General features: G+C 46.7%; 7 protein-coding genes across 7 annotated transcripts; 2 read left to right on the forward strand and 5 right to left on the reverse strand.

Moving 5' to 3' along the window:
- Positions 1–908: 908 nt before the first annotated feature.
- Positions 909–2,042, forward strand: I302_100769 (uncharacterized protein; the record flags this gene model as incomplete). Its single annotated transcript, XM_019190779.1, has 1 exon — positions 909–2,042. The coding sequence occupies one exon, from the start codon at positions 909–911 to the stop codon at positions 2,040–2,042; it is 1,134 nt and encodes a 377-aa protein (XP_019047527.1).
- Positions 2,043–2,493: 451 nt separating this feature from the next.
- Positions 2,494–3,277, reverse strand: I302_100770 (uncharacterized protein; the record flags this gene model as incomplete). Its single annotated transcript, XM_019190780.2, has 2 exons — positions 2,494–2,565; positions 2,759–3,277. The coding sequence occupies 2 exons, from the start codon at positions 3,275–3,277 to the stop codon at positions 2,494–2,496; spliced, it is 591 nt and encodes a 196-aa protein (XP_019047528.2).
- Positions 3,278–3,927: 650 nt separating this feature from the next.
- On the reverse strand, positions 3,928–5,448 carry I302_100771 (uncharacterized protein; the record flags this gene model as incomplete). Its single annotated transcript, XM_019190781.1, has 6 exons — positions 3,928–4,356; positions 4,421–4,543; positions 4,609–4,722; positions 4,780–4,875; positions 4,966–5,214; positions 5,290–5,448. 6 exons carry the CDS (start codon positions 5,446–5,448, stop codon positions 3,928–3,930), a joined length of 1,170 nt encoding a protein of 389 aa, XP_019047529.1.
- Positions 5,449–6,190: 742 nt separating this feature from the next.
- On the reverse strand, positions 6,191–8,343 carry I302_100772 (uncharacterized protein; the record flags this gene model as incomplete). The annotated part of the gene is made up of 8 exons (XM_019190782.1): positions 6,191–6,316; positions 6,416–6,786; positions 6,906–7,032; positions 7,113–7,412; positions 7,485–7,574; positions 7,638–7,750; positions 7,827–8,043; positions 8,128–8,343. The coding sequence occupies 8 exons, from the start codon at positions 8,341–8,343 to the stop codon at positions 6,191–6,193; spliced, it is 1,560 nt and encodes a 519-aa protein (XP_019047530.1).
- Positions 8,344–8,703: 360 nt separating this feature from the next.
- On the forward strand, positions 8,704–10,878 carry I302_100773 (uncharacterized protein; the record flags this gene model as incomplete). The annotated part of the gene is made up of 4 exons (XM_065869149.1): positions 8,704–8,757; positions 8,844–9,511; positions 9,621–9,956; positions 10,047–10,878. 4 exons carry the CDS (start codon positions 8,704–8,706, stop codon positions 10,876–10,878), a joined length of 1,890 nt encoding a protein of 629 aa, XP_065725221.1.
- A 339-nt stretch (positions 10,879–11,217) lies between these two features.
- I302_100774 (uncharacterized protein) lies at positions 11,218–12,770 on the reverse strand (the record flags this gene model as incomplete). The annotated part of the gene is made up of 4 exons (XM_019190784.1): positions 11,218–11,375; positions 11,513–11,744; positions 11,899–12,018; positions 12,156–12,770. 4 exons carry the CDS (start codon positions 12,768–12,770, stop codon positions 11,218–11,220), a joined length of 1,125 nt encoding a protein of 374 aa, XP_019047532.1.
- A 495-nt stretch (positions 12,771–13,265) lies between these two features.
- On the reverse strand, positions 13,266–15,374 carry I302_100775 (serine-tRNA ligase; the record flags this gene model as incomplete). The annotated part of the gene is made up of 8 exons (XM_019190785.1): positions 13,266–13,373; positions 13,465–13,601; positions 13,679–13,898; positions 13,993–14,092; positions 14,175–14,620; positions 14,777–15,009; positions 15,156–15,269; positions 15,356–15,374. The coding sequence occupies 8 exons, from the start codon at positions 15,372–15,374 to the stop codon at positions 13,266–13,268; spliced, it is 1,377 nt and encodes a 458-aa protein (XP_019047533.1).
- Between the last annotated feature and the right edge of the window lie 340 nt (positions 15,375–15,714).

Below are 15,714 nucleotides of genomic sequence, written 5' to 3' on the forward strand. Positions count from 1 at the left end.
TAGGCGTATATGGAATACCCGCTCACTCTTTTCAACTCAGTTGAGGTGTTCCACTCCGATTCAACTTGATTGGAGGCGGCGTGGGCGTGGGATAACATACAGTACTGTACGATGTTTCGCAAAAAGGCTGTACTGCACAACCGTACTTTGACTTGCAATGGAGCTGAATGGCGAACACGGAAGTAGGACTTTGTTCCTCTCAGTTTCAGCTCACAACGACTGGATTACGTGAATCTGATGCTGTAAAAACGGGGCTAGGAAAGATCGACGTGACGTAACTCTTTGCCCTGCCGAGACAGACAGAACTGTACTGCCGATACAGTAGCAAAGCAGCGCAGCGCACAAGGGCCAGCCAAAAAAAGGTGAAACCTCAGATTCCATGTCATTCCCGTTATGTTCCGTCAGGACATATGTACATAGTTACTCCGTGTACCTTTTTTGCGTGTTGGTTTGGTACCTTATCGACATGGACCAAGACGAGTTTCAACGCTTGAGCAGAGCTGGGAGCTTGTGAGCGTCTACCCGATAGGATAGGATAGGATTGTTCCTGTTCTTAGGCGTCATACCGTGAATGGGGGGTGGGTTGTACCTGGTCCTCCTACTTCTCGAGGATGACAATAAAATTCCAACGGAGAGATACGGATACGGTTCATCCTCTGATTCAGTTGTCTTTTCCTTCCCTTCTTTTCAGTCCAAATACTGAATAAGTGTTCTTCACAAGATCCACATATCCATCTTATATATAGAGAGAGAGGAGATATACATTCCCAATCTCATTCCCAGTTTATTGGATCTCGCATCAGTGCACAGCATAATATTCAATCGAAACTAACGGATTAACTCAAACTTCAATCGAGATCACTTGTCTATAGATCACCCAGCACCATACCATACGTACTCTACACACCATGCCCTCTCATCCACGTACTATCCCCTCTCGACCCTCTGTCTCATCAACTTCGACCTCAACGATCACCTCGTCATCATTCGAAGAACGACGTATCTCACAACCGACCCTCCTCCCCTCCTCACCCAGTACACCACTGATCATCTCCTCCTGTTCATCTTCCTCCTCCTCTTCTTCCATGAGACGCTCTTCCTCTGCCCCACAGCCCAGACGGGGAAGCTCCCTACCTTCTATCCCATCTTCGAGCACCTCCACAACAATGACAAGTATCGACCACACCCCTTCCACCACCGGAGAAGAGGAGGAGGAAGGACCAGGACCACGTATGGATATCCTACAATTCATCTCCTCGACAATCGACCCATCATGGGAAGAAATTGAGAACTCCCCTCTCTCGATGGTACCTTCCATCCTCCCCACCACCTCCGACATAGATATGGTGACTTTCCTCAGAGAAGCTCCAGGAGTGGTCAGATCACCCCTCAGCGACTCGGTCACCTCGTTCGACGATCAAGTACCCTACAACCCCCAAGACGCAAACGAAGAGGATGAGATGTACCTCGAGATGGACACTCACAGACATGCTTTAGTCACTCCCGAGCTGAAGCAGGTATCCTTGCGGACATTCCTAGAAGAAGAAAACTCAAGGTTCAACTATACACACATCGACGACTCGCCGAACCCTTCATCAAGTATCAGTGAGATATACGGTCTGGGTTCTTGTTCAGCTTCATCCTCGAAATTACCACCCTCATCTCTCGATCAGTTGGAAATAGGACCGGACAACGAACATCAATTGACGCTCAACGAATTCCTTAATGGTCCGGTCTCACGCCCACAGTCAAGGTCCAGGTCGAGAGGTCGGATATCCACGTTCGACCAATCTCTCATATCGCGTTCGGGATCCCAACGATCCACTTCCTCAACGGTGAATAGTCACAAGAGGGTGGTATCGCTTAATCCCAGTATGGTACATAGGACGGGACAGCTGGGATTGGGATTACAGGTACAGGCGAATCATACTAGTCCAGAGTTGGATGGGGGTAAGAAGGATCATCAGAGTCATGGGGGAGTAGGAAAGGTGATGAAGTTTGCGAGGGATGCGTTTAAGATTGGTAGTGGGACTTCGAGGTGAACGAACCAGGGTGGTTCGTTGAGATCATAGTCATATAACCATCGCCATCTTTATCTTCATTTTCTTTCAACCAATGTTGGTTCTTTAGGATCTGACAACCATAGTATATTCACTTTATCACTTCATTGCATATTTTTGGGTATTTTTAACATAACTTATCAGTTCATAGCATTTCACCATTATTACGACCTTTCACGAAATAATATATACAATCATTTCATATGTATCGGGATGAATGAGTTCTCTAATCACGTATCAAAATCAAATATCGACTATCATCCAATCTGAAGACTCGCAATGAATGTAGACACCTAACCAAAGTCGAATTGAATCCAAGTAATGACACGACGGATGTTATACAAGTTAAAATGTCATTCGGCGACTCATTCCCACCTTTCAACCTCGAGTCTAAATTACCTTTTACCTTCTTCCCTCATCCTGCACTTCAGTCTCACGCCCCTCCAATCGACTTAATGACCCCCTCGAGTTTTCTGGAAATCAATGCATATCGATTTTGGCAGGACTGTTAATACCGAGCGGAGCGAGGTGAAGTAAAAAGTGGCGGGAATGAAATGCGATCTCACGTCAGCTCGATCAACTCAACTCATTGACATAGCCAAACTCTCATGTACAAGTAAACTCCCCCAGTGCCTTGTTTCCGTCCAAGTGGATAGTCGTAGTGAACATAGAAATGGAAAGAAAGTAAGTATACGCACCTTTGAATCCCTCCCATTCCCCACCTTGCTCGCCACCCCCATCCAATCAGGTTTCCCAACCCTAGGATGCAACTGACTAAACAACCTCCAATCTTCTTCCCCCGTCCATCCTCTGCCGGTACTTCCACTGCCATTCTTTCGGGGTGTACCACAGACAGAACCCTTCGATGAACCCTTCTTCTTGGGAGTGTTGTTGTGATGTTTGACTCTCTTCTTGGGTCTATCTGACTCTGATTCCGAGTGGACATCGCCCAAAGATGGTTTCTCGTCGACGGTCGGCTCGAACTCTGAAGAAGGGTCTTCTTCGGATGCGGAAAGAGAGGGTGAAGAGGATGGGACGAGGTCGCTTGTATTGTCGGTGAAGTATTCCTGCTTGACTGGGTTGCTGGGAGTGCTGGTTTGTGCTGTGTGAGCGTTGGAGCTGGTAGATGGTTTGGGCTTGGGGTAGGGATTGGAATTTGCCCGGGATGAGCGAATGAGGGATAGGGAGGAGGGAGTGGAGTATTCGGATCGGGGCATGATGAGTGTGTACTGATATTTTGGCTTGGATGGGGCCGCTGAAGAGTGGGGAGTGAGTGATAACGTGAGATTGAGTTGAGGAGGTGGGCGAGGTTGTAATGATGGATGGCGGTTTTTGTATGGGGGTTAGAAAAGTATAAGGGAGAGAGCGAGGTGGGAGCCTTGGAGGTGTAGAGGGATCCCTCTAAAATACCTCTGCTGAGATGCTGTGGGATGATACGAGTCAAGATGAAGAGATGATTAGGAAGAGAAACTAAGTACTCAAATAGCAAATACCAACAATTCGACTTGATCATGTTACAACGAGCAAAGGACTTTGACCGTGTATACTGTGTGTACAGTATATGTGCGCACGAGCCCATAGTAAAGGATTGTGACTTTGACATGATTAACAATGACATATCCATGATCCTCCCAAACTGTCCTAAATTACAATCATCCCAGTCCGATATCTCGCAGGATTATCTTCATCCTCATCTATCTATCCACAACAATCCATCCGGAAAAATCCACTACATATAAGCCAACCTTCAACACGACAACGCCCTTCAATCCATACTTCATCCAGCTAACTCATCAAGTTGTGCCTTTCTCTTTTCTCTAGATATCTCGTCAGCTCACTTGATCGCTTGACAACAGCAGCTCACCTACTAAGTAGGAACCAGATCTTCAGATCCCGGTATCTCCAAATTTTCCATGGGACCAGCTGTTGATTCTTCTGCTTCATCAACTGGAGACTCATTCTGCGGAGGATTGACAATGCTCAAACCGGACTTTCCAATACTTTTCTTCTTCCCAGGTCCGCCAGAGTCTTTTCCCATCTGTCCAATCCTCTGTCGTTTCTTTCCATTCTCTTTTTCAATTTCTAATCTGTCAAAAAGATCTTTCCGAGCAGATTGAAGTCGCTTCTGTGCTTTCTCCTTTCTCTCTACTTCATGCCGTTTCATCCACTCGTTGATCTTCCTCCATCGCTCCTCCATCTTGTTATTTGCTTTCTCCTCTTCTTCGGTGAGAACGTGTAGGATGATTTCACATTCCATCATCTCGTCAAATTTCCTCTTGAAACCTTGCAAATTTCGCTAGATATCAAGACAAATCAGTTTTCAGGACGTCGCAGCGATTTGAAGGAAATTAACAACTCACTTTTTCCACTTGGATTGCATTTCTACAAGTGGAGATGATGGGGTTGATGTCAAACTTAGGTTCCTTCGTAGGAACCATGATACGCATCGGACAGACAGGATGACTCTGCAGGTTGCCGAGAAACTGGCAGAAAAGATACTCTGAATCAACTCAACATATAACTACAGGAGATCACCTCGTCGGCTTACCTTGATAAACCAAAAGATCAACTCATCCTTTGTTGATTCCTCTGTATCCCCTTCGATGCCCTCGAGGATCTTTTGGTGAAGAATCAATGGCCCTCGATCGGTTCGGATGATCACCTATCATCCATTTTCTCAGCCAATGTGTTCGGACACGTTTGGGGTACTTGGACTCACTTGGACCTGACCATCCGTAAAGTCAATCTCTATTCGACCGAATGTCCAAGCGCGTATGATCGACTCGACTTGAGGAGTGGCGAGATCATGATAAAGCTATCAAAGGTACTGTACTCTCAGTTTTCCTCTCTTCATTTCGCAGATCGCACATGATCTGGGATTTTCTAACCAAACACATCAACTCACAGAATCGTACAATACCTTCCTGAACACCAGCACCTCAACCTCAACTTCTCCACTATGCTCTCGTTCTTGGCGTTCCTGATCCCGCACCATCCGTTCCATCTCTTTGAAAGCCTCTGCAAACTCCATCTTTGTGGTATCGTCGTACTCCTCGTTAGATCGAATTTCAGCCTCGATCATCTCCATCCTGGGGATCCTCGCCAGAGCTTGTAATTTTAAGGATACTTCAATGGTGCTTTGGTTGTTGGTTGTCTTCTCAGTATCAGTATGAGGTGAGGTTGTCCGCATCGGTCGGGAGATAGTCCAGAGCTTCACTATTCAGCATACATCTTCGATAGAGGAGGTGATGAAGCTGGTGGTATGGGGTATATGGTGTATCAGACCGTTGAGCGGTTGAAGTGATTCCTTGGTAGGGGATGGTGGTTTTGTAAGATTGGTCGAGGATAGGGATGAGGACGGGGAAGAGGTATTACTGGAGGATGACATCTTCATATGATATGGTAAATCTGTAAGGACTCGGACTGTAGGTCAATCTAACGGCGAAAGATGTTAGTTTCTTGGTGAGTGAATATAAGTTTGAGTGGTCGATACAAGAAGCTTCGGTTGAGAGGAAGAAGAACGAGAGAGAAGGTGAAAGAGTGCATGGTCAGTTTCCAATTCTTGCAGACCTATTTATACAGTATCATCTTCAAAGTCATCTGCAGATAAGACTGAAAAGGAGGTCTGTGCGTCGATCACAAGAATCAGATTTATAGTCCCCCAATATCAGACCATTTGATCGATTGTAGCTGACGTCAGCTCGCGATAAGTTAAAGCCAAAGGTAAGATACGTATCATCAGTAAAGCTTAAAACGATTGAGAACGACATAGGTTTCACATTATTCCGTGGCTTTGCCAATACTATGCGTTTCTCATCTCACCAAACGAACGAGTAGTAGAATAGCATAATGGTCAGTCACTCCATTGCTTTGCTGATGCTCTATGGTGTTCTTAATCATACCTCCAGGATCGAGGTCAGTAACATACGAGTACTGCTGATGATGGCAATACATCTTACCCTAAGGGATATCTATGAGCAGTACATTCCTCCATCCTCTAAAGATCTCTGTTATGCGGAATCACAAGAAGAGCATGCATGTGATCAAAACCTGACTTGACCTAATTTCTCCATCTGGATTTCGACATCAGTATTGATCCGTTGGAAATTCGGAAGGGAGCAGAGCTCCACTCACATCTTGACCGTCTTATCCCTCCCACCACTAACAACCTTATCAGCCACAAAGTCCACGCAGTACACTTCATCCGTATGTCCAGGTAAATCGATTCTGATCTTGTAAGTCTTCAAGTTCCACAGCTAGTAACACACACACACACACACATACCACTCGATCAGCTCCACACAATTTACCCACTGAACACACCGGATCAGAGTGAAGACGGCTCTCTCACTCACCTTCAAAGTCGTATCCTTACTCGCACTAACCAACATTCTCGAATCCGCCGACCAAGCCACCCTATAAACAGCAGCCACGTGACCTCTCAGACTCGCTATGAACTTCCCAGTCTTGCCCTCCCAGATCTTCACGGCATTATCAAACCCTGCACTGGCGATCATCCTTCCATCGGGGGAGAAGGCAACGTGATTGACCTGTTTCTGATGGCCTGTCAATCTTGCGAGAGGTTTCTTGGGAGTAGCAGAGGTGGAGAATGACGAGGAAGCTTGATCAGGCCAGAGGAAGAGGGTATGATCGTCCGATCCGGTGATGAGTGTTTCGGGGTGGGTAGAAGTGACGTTTTTGTATCGTGCGAGGGCGAGGGTTTTGGCTGAGAGGTAGGAAAGGTAAATCAGCGTCTGATCCTGGGATCGAGTTGTGACATGAGGATGACAGACACGAAAGAAACGAAGAAAGAGACAGTATGGTGACCTCAGAGCTGCCACTCACCCTCTTCATCATCCTTTGGCACCTTTCCAGTGTGATCATACGGACCAGTCCTCAACACGAAATCCGTACTCAGCGCCATCGTATTCACCCAATGAGCATGTTCATTCAATGTTCGTATCAGTTTCCCCTGTGAGCGATGATTGTAATCAGTAATCAGCTCAGGTCAGAACAACAGTAGAAGGTGTATATGACATTCGGCAGACTCACATCAACCCCACTCCAAACTTTGACCGTCCTATCGCTACTCCCCGTATAGATCACATTCTCCCCACCCCATCTAACAACATTCACACTTGCCGCATGGCCCGTCAAGACAAACTCTATCGTCCGGGTGGAGGTATTCCATATCCTGACGGTACCGTCTTTCGAAGCGGAAGCTAGTCTGGGAGAAGGTGATTTAGAGTTGACCAAATGTAATGGTTCGAACGCCAGGGATGTTATCCATTTGGTGTGGCCGAATAGGGGTTGGCCGTATGCTTGACCTGTTGAGGGGGTCCATAGTCGGACCTTTGAAATCCAATAGGTGATTCAGTACCAGTTCAACGCAAAGTGATCGTGATAATGGAGGGGAAGACTTACCTGTCCATCATGTCCACCGGTGGCTAAGATCTTTTCCCTTGAATCCCATTCTACACACAATACCCAACCTTTATGGCCCGTCAATGTCCACTACACAACATTTGAAATCAGCTCTGTCCGACCCGTTTTCTCATGGACGTTAAGCTGACTCACCTTGGGTGTTTCCGTGTCCATATCCCATATCCTCGCTGTAGCATCCCCAGAACCAGTAGCAGCGTATTTACCGGTCGGTGAGTGAGCACAACATAAAATAGGCGATGAATGGCCTGATCAACCATGAAAAACGAATATCAGCGCAAGTCTTCCCCTGACCCGTGAAGAGGTTCCAATAAGCCGACGCACCACTCAAGGTAGCACTACACCTCCCAACACTCCTTACTCTAAATACCGCCTGAGGCTCACACCACAGTTCAAATACATCTTCAGGTGAGAATGTCGTACCGGGCGTTTTGAGCGCATCAAGCTGGATAGAATTGTTGATTTGCACTCTGGCAGATTGGGTCGAGGTGGTAGGTACTTTAGGTATCAGGTGGAATGCGTAGGGTAATGGATCCTCAGTCTGCATTCACAAAATCAACTCAACATGATCAGCTAGATGAAGACAAGCGTGCTCCAATATAAGCTAGGTTGAGTAGGGACCTACCTCCCCTCTGAGCTTGTTCACAAGCATCTGCAAGGCATCTCTACCCGTATCAGCGGGTAGATTAATCGCGGGACCAAGGTTCGACCCATCTTCAGAAGACTTGAACTGCACTACAATCGATGGGATTGGTACCTCTGGTTCGGGCGCGGTGGGCTTTTCGAGCGATTTGGCATAGTTTGATTTCTGTCTTTTGGGTGGTGGGAGTAGGGTAGCCATTGTGCTCCGTCTGTCTAGGGTAGTTGAATGAAGATAGATGGATGAAAGGTTTGTTAAACTCTTTCAGACTGAGATTCTCGTTAATCCTAGCTCATGAACATTTTCAACATTTTGAACTTCCAACGGTAAGATCCATTTCAGGCACGGTGCACGTCTCGAAATGGGATAAAATAAAAATAAATAGCCTCTCAAAATAATCGATTGTCAGAAATAGGATAAATCAGTCATTCATCTTTGATTACTACTCTGTTTATCTGTTTATTCCCAACCCCGTATTTATCATCTATTCTCCCTTCCTCCCCTCGCACCCAAACACCTCCACATACAACGTCCACTACCGTACACTCGATGACATACACCATGGACAGTGAGAAGCACGTCCATATCTCTTCACCCAAGGGACCAGAGGATGCAGTGAGTGTGCTATCACAGGGATTGAATCCCACTTCAGAGTGTCCTCACGTTAGCTAGCTACTTGGCTGACCTAGCCCCACCATCAGTCAGGTATAGCAGACGAATACCCCTCACCTGAACGGACACCAGCAACTCTAAGCGAACATGTACCCGTCGAAGACTCGTTGCTCCAGCAGCAAGAGCAGCAATCAGAACAAGAAACGAACGATAATGCTGAGACCCACCATCAACAGCACCAACAGGAAGATACGGATATGCAGACTGAGCTGGCCAACCAGGTAGCTGCTCAAGCCATCGAAGCCGCCGTAGCTGCCGAGGTACGAGCCAACTCCAACTCCAACTCCAACTCGGTTACTCAGAATCAAGATGTGGACATGAACATTCATCAACAGCAGCAACAAAACAACGAAGAACACATAAGACATCAACAGCATAATCCTCGACAACCCACCTTCCCGAAATCGCGAATCCCCCCTGCCTCCTCTTCTAGTCTGTCCCCTCATTACGCTCATGCCCTACCGAGAAGCGGTAAGCACAGTGCCACACCGAAACTCACACCAAATGAGCAGATAGCGGTACTTAGAGAAGCCTATGCCAAGAACCCGAATCCTGGTAAGAAGGAGTTGGAGTATCTCGCTGAGAGGACGGGTAGACCATGGAACAAGATTAGGGAATATTTCAGACAGAGGAGGAACAAGTTGAGGGGGTTGGAAGATTTGGAAAATATGCAGGAACCTGGGAGGGCTAGTGGATGGTGAGTTGATAGTTATTCCGTATTCCGAGGCGAATTACCCTCTTATTGAGTCATATTCTGCTTGTATTGATTTGAACTAGAGTGGTCATTAACGTATTCCCCAATATAGGCTTCAAGTTGCATACCGCCAAGCGCCCGCTACATCGTCTATCACCCAATTATCATTGTACAACTCTTACAAACATCGATTTGACCCTTATTCGATAACCACTCCTTTACTGGGAGGACAAGAGCTGATACAGTTGGCTTGTGCTACTTTCCCAGGATGTGAGATGGCAAAAGATGAGAACGAGTATGTACTAAAGGGCTTGAAGGAGAAAGAGAAGGAAAAGGAGAATGGTGATCAGAATGAGGGGAATGCGGTCGAGGGTGAGAATCCAGGTGATCAAGAGGAATGGGAGAAAGGCATGGAAGGGCTAGTAGAGCCGCTCAGAGCGGGAAGCTGGTGTGTATCCCTCGTGTCTTGGTAATACAATGTCGCATCATGGCATCCTCCAAGCGGAAGAGACTTGTGCTGATAGATGGAATTCATCAGGCTACTAAGTTCGTTCCAACATCAAAACGACCCCAACGCACCTTCCACCCTTACCCAAACAGACTTATATACCTCTTACGCCGCTCGATTCTCCTCACTCCTTACTAATGCTGGTCAACCGGAGAACCCAACTTCTCAGGACCAGCCTCAGCCTCAAGCTGAACAGCAACAACCTACACAAGAGGAACAAGATCACGAGGCGGACATGCGAGCATTCGAAGAAGCGGGCCTGAATGACGGAGCGAACGACCAAGACAACGACGACGCAGAGACCGAACATCAGTCGCTTGCTTCTCTCTTACCTGATCAACCTTCTCTTTCGCCTGCTCCTCTCCCTCTCGTGCCACAGCAGAAGAAGGAGAACAGGTTGTTGAACCCATTCGAACTGATCAATCTCACACGAATGACTTTCCCCAAATGTGAGCCTATGGTTGATTCATCAGGCAAATTCGTGATCAAGGGGTTGGAACGTAGGCTGGGACATATACCCGGATCGAGCCAGAGGGAAAGGGAGATGTTCGATTTCGCGCTGTACAATGAGAGTAAACCTGGTGAAGCGTTTGTGGGACTTATGAAGAGGAAATTGGGGATGTTGAATTCCGAAGCTTCCCCTGCGTCGGCAAGCAAAGATATAGACGGAGAGGCAGAGGCAGAGGCGGATGGGAGAGATGCGAAGAAGTTGAAGTTGAATGAGAAACACCCGGAAGAGGAAGGGGAGAAGAGGGATGAGAGGGAACTGACAGAGGAAGATAAGGAGCTGATACAGGGTTTGAAGAGGTTTAGGAACAGTCAGTTGGGGGATCAGGTCAGGGATGTTTGTATAAGTCAGTGATCAAAGAAAATTACCAGATTATTTTCGACAGTCGAATCTGTATCCTCGATGCCTGTCGTTTTCATTTCTCACGTTCGATTTCTCCGTGAGCCCTTTCTTTTGATTTGTTATCTATTTAAGTATTATGGACTAGCTCAATTTCGCTTTGAATATCTTTTACTTGTGAGACTGTACGCAATCTGACCGAAGAGTTGTAAACATAGTATATTACATCGTATAACATGAATAGCCTATCTATCTAGCATAGCCTTCCATCGATTCGATTATTTACGATCCGCAATACACACTATCGCGGATGCCGTCTCTAATTTAAACTGTCCATTCTGAAACGATATATCTCTATCCCCTCGGTCCATACCCACTACTCTTCACGTGATTATACTGACCTCCCAGCCCACCGGCACCCCTCGTAGATGATGTGGTCGTTGTACCTCGCTTGATACCTGTCGTAGAAGTAGGTCGGGAAGTAGTCACCGACGGACGGGGTATACCGGTACCTAAAAAGGTATCAAATAGCATGTCAGTCATATACTAGAAAAACTCATATCCACCAAGTGAGTACGAGTATTGAAAAGATGATATAAATCAATCCAATCGACCGTGAAGTATGGAAAAGTATGCTCAGACCACTCACCCCTTCCCCTGACGGTACTTCCCCTCGGCACTCCTCTCCCACCCGCACTCAGGCCAAATCCACCTCGTCCTCTACCACCCCTGGACGACTCGGCTCTCTCCCTCTCGGCTATCCTCCTTTCCCTCTCTTCCTCAGCCAAACGAGCTGCTTCGGCCGCACGTCGAGATTCCTCTTCTGCCTGTTGGATTGCCATTATGCGGGCTTGCTCGATGGCTGCTAGTGCTTCTGCGTCCTATACGTGCAAGGTAAAGATAAAGATAATTAGCGTTTCATTTAAAGAGGGACAGAGCCATTGTCTGAACAGAACTAATGAGGGCAGGGATGATGGGAACGATAATTCCCCTTTGATGTGAATTACATATCCGTTTGACGAACAGTCTACTCACATCTGCACTTCCCGTCCATTTGGGATTCAACAGTAATCTCTGAGTATGTTCCGCCTGACCCATGATTGCGGTGTATTCGTCGAGTAGCGCGGAGGTCTGTCGTACTCGTTCGGCAAGTCGCTATACAATCAATCCCAATAGAGAAAATTAGCAACTTGTCGCTTCTCACATAAATTGTCTAGCTAACGAATCGCCCCGTTATCCCTTCATCGTTCGTCATGACTTATCCTTCCACCTAGGAGGATATCCCAACTCACCTGATTATGTCCCCTCACCCCCTCCAACGCACCCAAAACACCCTCAAAAACCTCATTCATCTTCCTCAACTCGTAAAGACTCGAGCGTAACCTATCCTCCCTAGTATGATCATCCACAGATGATCTCTGCCTCTGCCCCTGTCCCTGTCTGTGCCCCCCTTCATCCTCTGCATGCTCTTCTGCTCCTTGCTCTTGTGCTTCGAGCGCATCACCCTCCCGTGCCGGCTGAGAAGAAGCAGGTCGATGATGTATCGTTCGATCCTCCTCTTCCTCCTCATCATCGAAGGTAGTAGCCTGAGGAGCGAACAATGAGAATCTAGGTTTACTACCCCCCTTATTCCTATTCGTATTCTTCACAGGTGTATCCTCTTCCCCCTCGTTTTCTATGTGGACCCTCCGTCCCCCCTCGTTAGGTTTGTAAGAAGACGAAGAGGTCGAAGAGAATATTGATTCGGTCCGGCGCTGCGGCTCATCAGTGAATAAATGATGGTTTGAAGTTGACGAGTCCGGCAGGTCCGAGTCTAGTGATAGGTCTGCTAGTAAGGAGGGATCGTCTAGGAGAGATACGTCGGGGAGATGCTGTTTCCCGAATTGAGGGAGGAGGGGGGAATCCATCGTGGGTCGTTGCCTCAGTCTGAGTCTGAGTTTGGGTTACTGTGGTTCGAGGAGGGGTTGAAGCAGGTGATTGAGGGATATGAGTCGTGATGATGGCTTTTGGCTTTTAACCGATTGCCTGATGTTCTGGGTGGTCTGGTCGGATAGTGCATGCGATGGTAGTGGATGAGTATCGTTTGATATCCTATGTTGGACAAGGGGCCTCAAAAGTACAAGTGGAGGGAAAATTGCTCTAATGTTTTTTCGAGTTGAACGAGGGAAATCAGTGTGAAACGCGTCAAAGTGAACGCGTCTGGCTTCTTATCATTTCGTCCTTGATGCTTCAAATTGGCATATGTATTGCTCATGTTGACTTTTACACATATACAGTCTCTGTAGCAGTTTGATCATCGCAACCCAGATTGGATAGTCTATATATAAGCAAATGCATGTGATAGCATGATCTCAACTAATCGATCTCTCCTCTCACTCTCTATGGAGATTCCTCTACCCCGTCTACTTCTTCTGCTTTTGGCTGGTGGTTCCCTTTGGCAACTCAGCAGTGTAAGGTATGAACTCCCTTCCTTGCATATACGGTTGGAGTGCTTTGGGAATTCGGAGACCCTATTTGCATATCGTACGTCAATGTTTGCTCTACTTTAGTGATAGCCAATCAAGGAATTGGGGTTTCACCGAGCAATGAACATGGACTCACCTCTGGGGTCTGGTAGTTCTCGACGATACAACACAGAGCTCGCTCAGTAGCACACAGCGTACCGTTCAACATATGTACGAAACCGACTTTAGCATCTTTAGTCTTGAATCCTAATCTGACGTTCAAAGATCTGGATTCTGTATTCGCAATTCCAAGTCGATGATGATCAGCAATCAGTCCAAGTTAAGGTAAGAAAAGGGAAGCCTCCACTCACGATAATCGGTACAGTTTGAACAACTGACCAATTCCTTGTATTCACCTTGGAAGGGGAACCAAGCTTCCAAATCGTATTTAATAGAGGCAGCATTGTTCAAAGCTCCAGAGACGATGTTGACTACTCTGTATGGGATTTCAAGGGATTCGTAGAATTCTCGAGAGGTCTCGACCATCCGGTCGAGCTCGGCGGGAGAGTTTTCAGGTTCACAGATGATAAACTGTGTGAGGTTTTGGTCAGCCATACTTCTTTCAAGGACAAAAGATAACCATGAAACGAAGGGGTTGTGTATTGCATCGCAAGACTTCACTCACCTGCTCTACCTTCTCAAATTGATGTACTCTGAAGATACCCCAGGTATCCTTTCCGTGCGAACCAGCTTCCTTCCTGAAACAGGTAGAGTAACCGGCGTATCTGGCGTATCATCCCAGGATTGTCAGCTAAGCTTCCTCACGAAGACCATGAACGAGACTTTTCGATAGCTGACTTCACTCACCTCTTAGGCAAACTTTCCTTCGGGATATTTTCATCCATATGCATAGCCGAGATAGGTTGTTCAGAAGTCGCAATCAAATATTTATCCTCGGTATCTCCCGTAACCTTGTAAAGCGCTTCGTCGAATTCGGATAATTGAGCAGTAGCAGCCATGATATCCTTCTTGATCATGAAAGGAGGTTGCACCTTCCTGTATTGTCTCTTCCTCAGGAAATCCAATCCGTAAGAGATCAAAGCCTGATTCAAGTCTACACCATCGTTGGTCAAGTAGAATCCACGGTGTCCGAACACCTTGACTCCTCGGTCGGTATCGTACGCTTCTAATCTGTAGAGTACCTCGTGGTGGGACAGGACACCTTCAGACTTATCTTCGAGAGCGAGACCAGTCCCGGAGTTGCCCTTGTGGTTGGGCTCGGGGTGCCATACTCGCATGATTGCGTTGTCGTCCTAAACTCGCAATGAATCACATCAGCATTTAAGGTTTTCAAATCATAGACAAAAAATGACGAGACAATTCAACACCGGACATCCTCTCTTCCCTCTTACATCTACACCACCTCCAAAGGTCGCTCATATCCATATCCAAATCGTTATCAAACTCACCTCATCCATGGAAACAGCATTCCTCTCATCAACGATATTCCCAATCAGTCCCGCCTTCTTATCTCTCAGCGTAACCAGCTCATTCGTCTTGGTGACCAAATCCGCAATCTTCTTATCCAATCCTGCCTTCTTGGTCAACAATTCGGTGGCATCACCTTTGGCTTTTTTGATTTGTCCAATCTCTTTTTGAAGGGCATTCAATTCACGTTGAGCACCTTCTTTCTCGAATTGGGCTGTCAAATGGGCTCAAAATCAGTAGATTTCTTCCGAAGACTTGTACTCATCTCATGACATGAAATTAAGTATGTAAAGGAAAGAAAACGGGGTTCCTCCAACATCGCATAAAGCAGACCTGGGATAAGTGAAGAAGCCAACCCACCTTGCTTGTGAGCACCAAAAATCTCAATAACCTCATCTACCAGCTCTACGCTCGCTCCCCTCTTTTTCTGAGATTCACGGACGACATCGGGGTTACCTCCCTTGTCGGTTTGGACTGTTCAGCGTTGAACCGAGCTGTCAGCTTCTGCTTTCTCTCCCTCCTAGAGATTTAAGGTTAAGTTGATGTAAGAATCAGCTCACAATGGATAAGATCAATCATTTTCTATGAATTTTGTGATTTCTATGATCTCAGGTGCCCAGAGGGAGATAGAAGACAGATGACTGTTGATGAAGATGGATAAAGGAATGTTATATGTCTCTCAAGAACGACTCGAAAACAGTTATATTATTCTATCTTGACAACCTCGCACACACCGAATATGATACACAAAGAAGGAACTCTGCTTGGGCTCAAAATATCGTTATCAACCTTTCATATGAAAAGTAGCCTGACGTGGCATTATACCTTTACCCCGCATTCTTCCGGCGGTAGTGCCTAGTAGCGGGTTCTTTACTTTTTTTGAGTCGGAAATCAAACGAAACCATCATCATTCGATAAA

The sequence above is a fragment of the Kwoniella bestiolae genome, chromosome 1 (assembly GCF_000512585.2).
Source record: "Kwoniella bestiolae CBS 10118 chromosome 1, complete sequence".
In the NCBI taxonomy this organism is placed as follows: domain Eukaryota; kingdom Fungi; phylum Basidiomycota; class Tremellomycetes; order Tremellales; family Cryptococcaceae; genus Kwoniella; species Kwoniella bestiolae.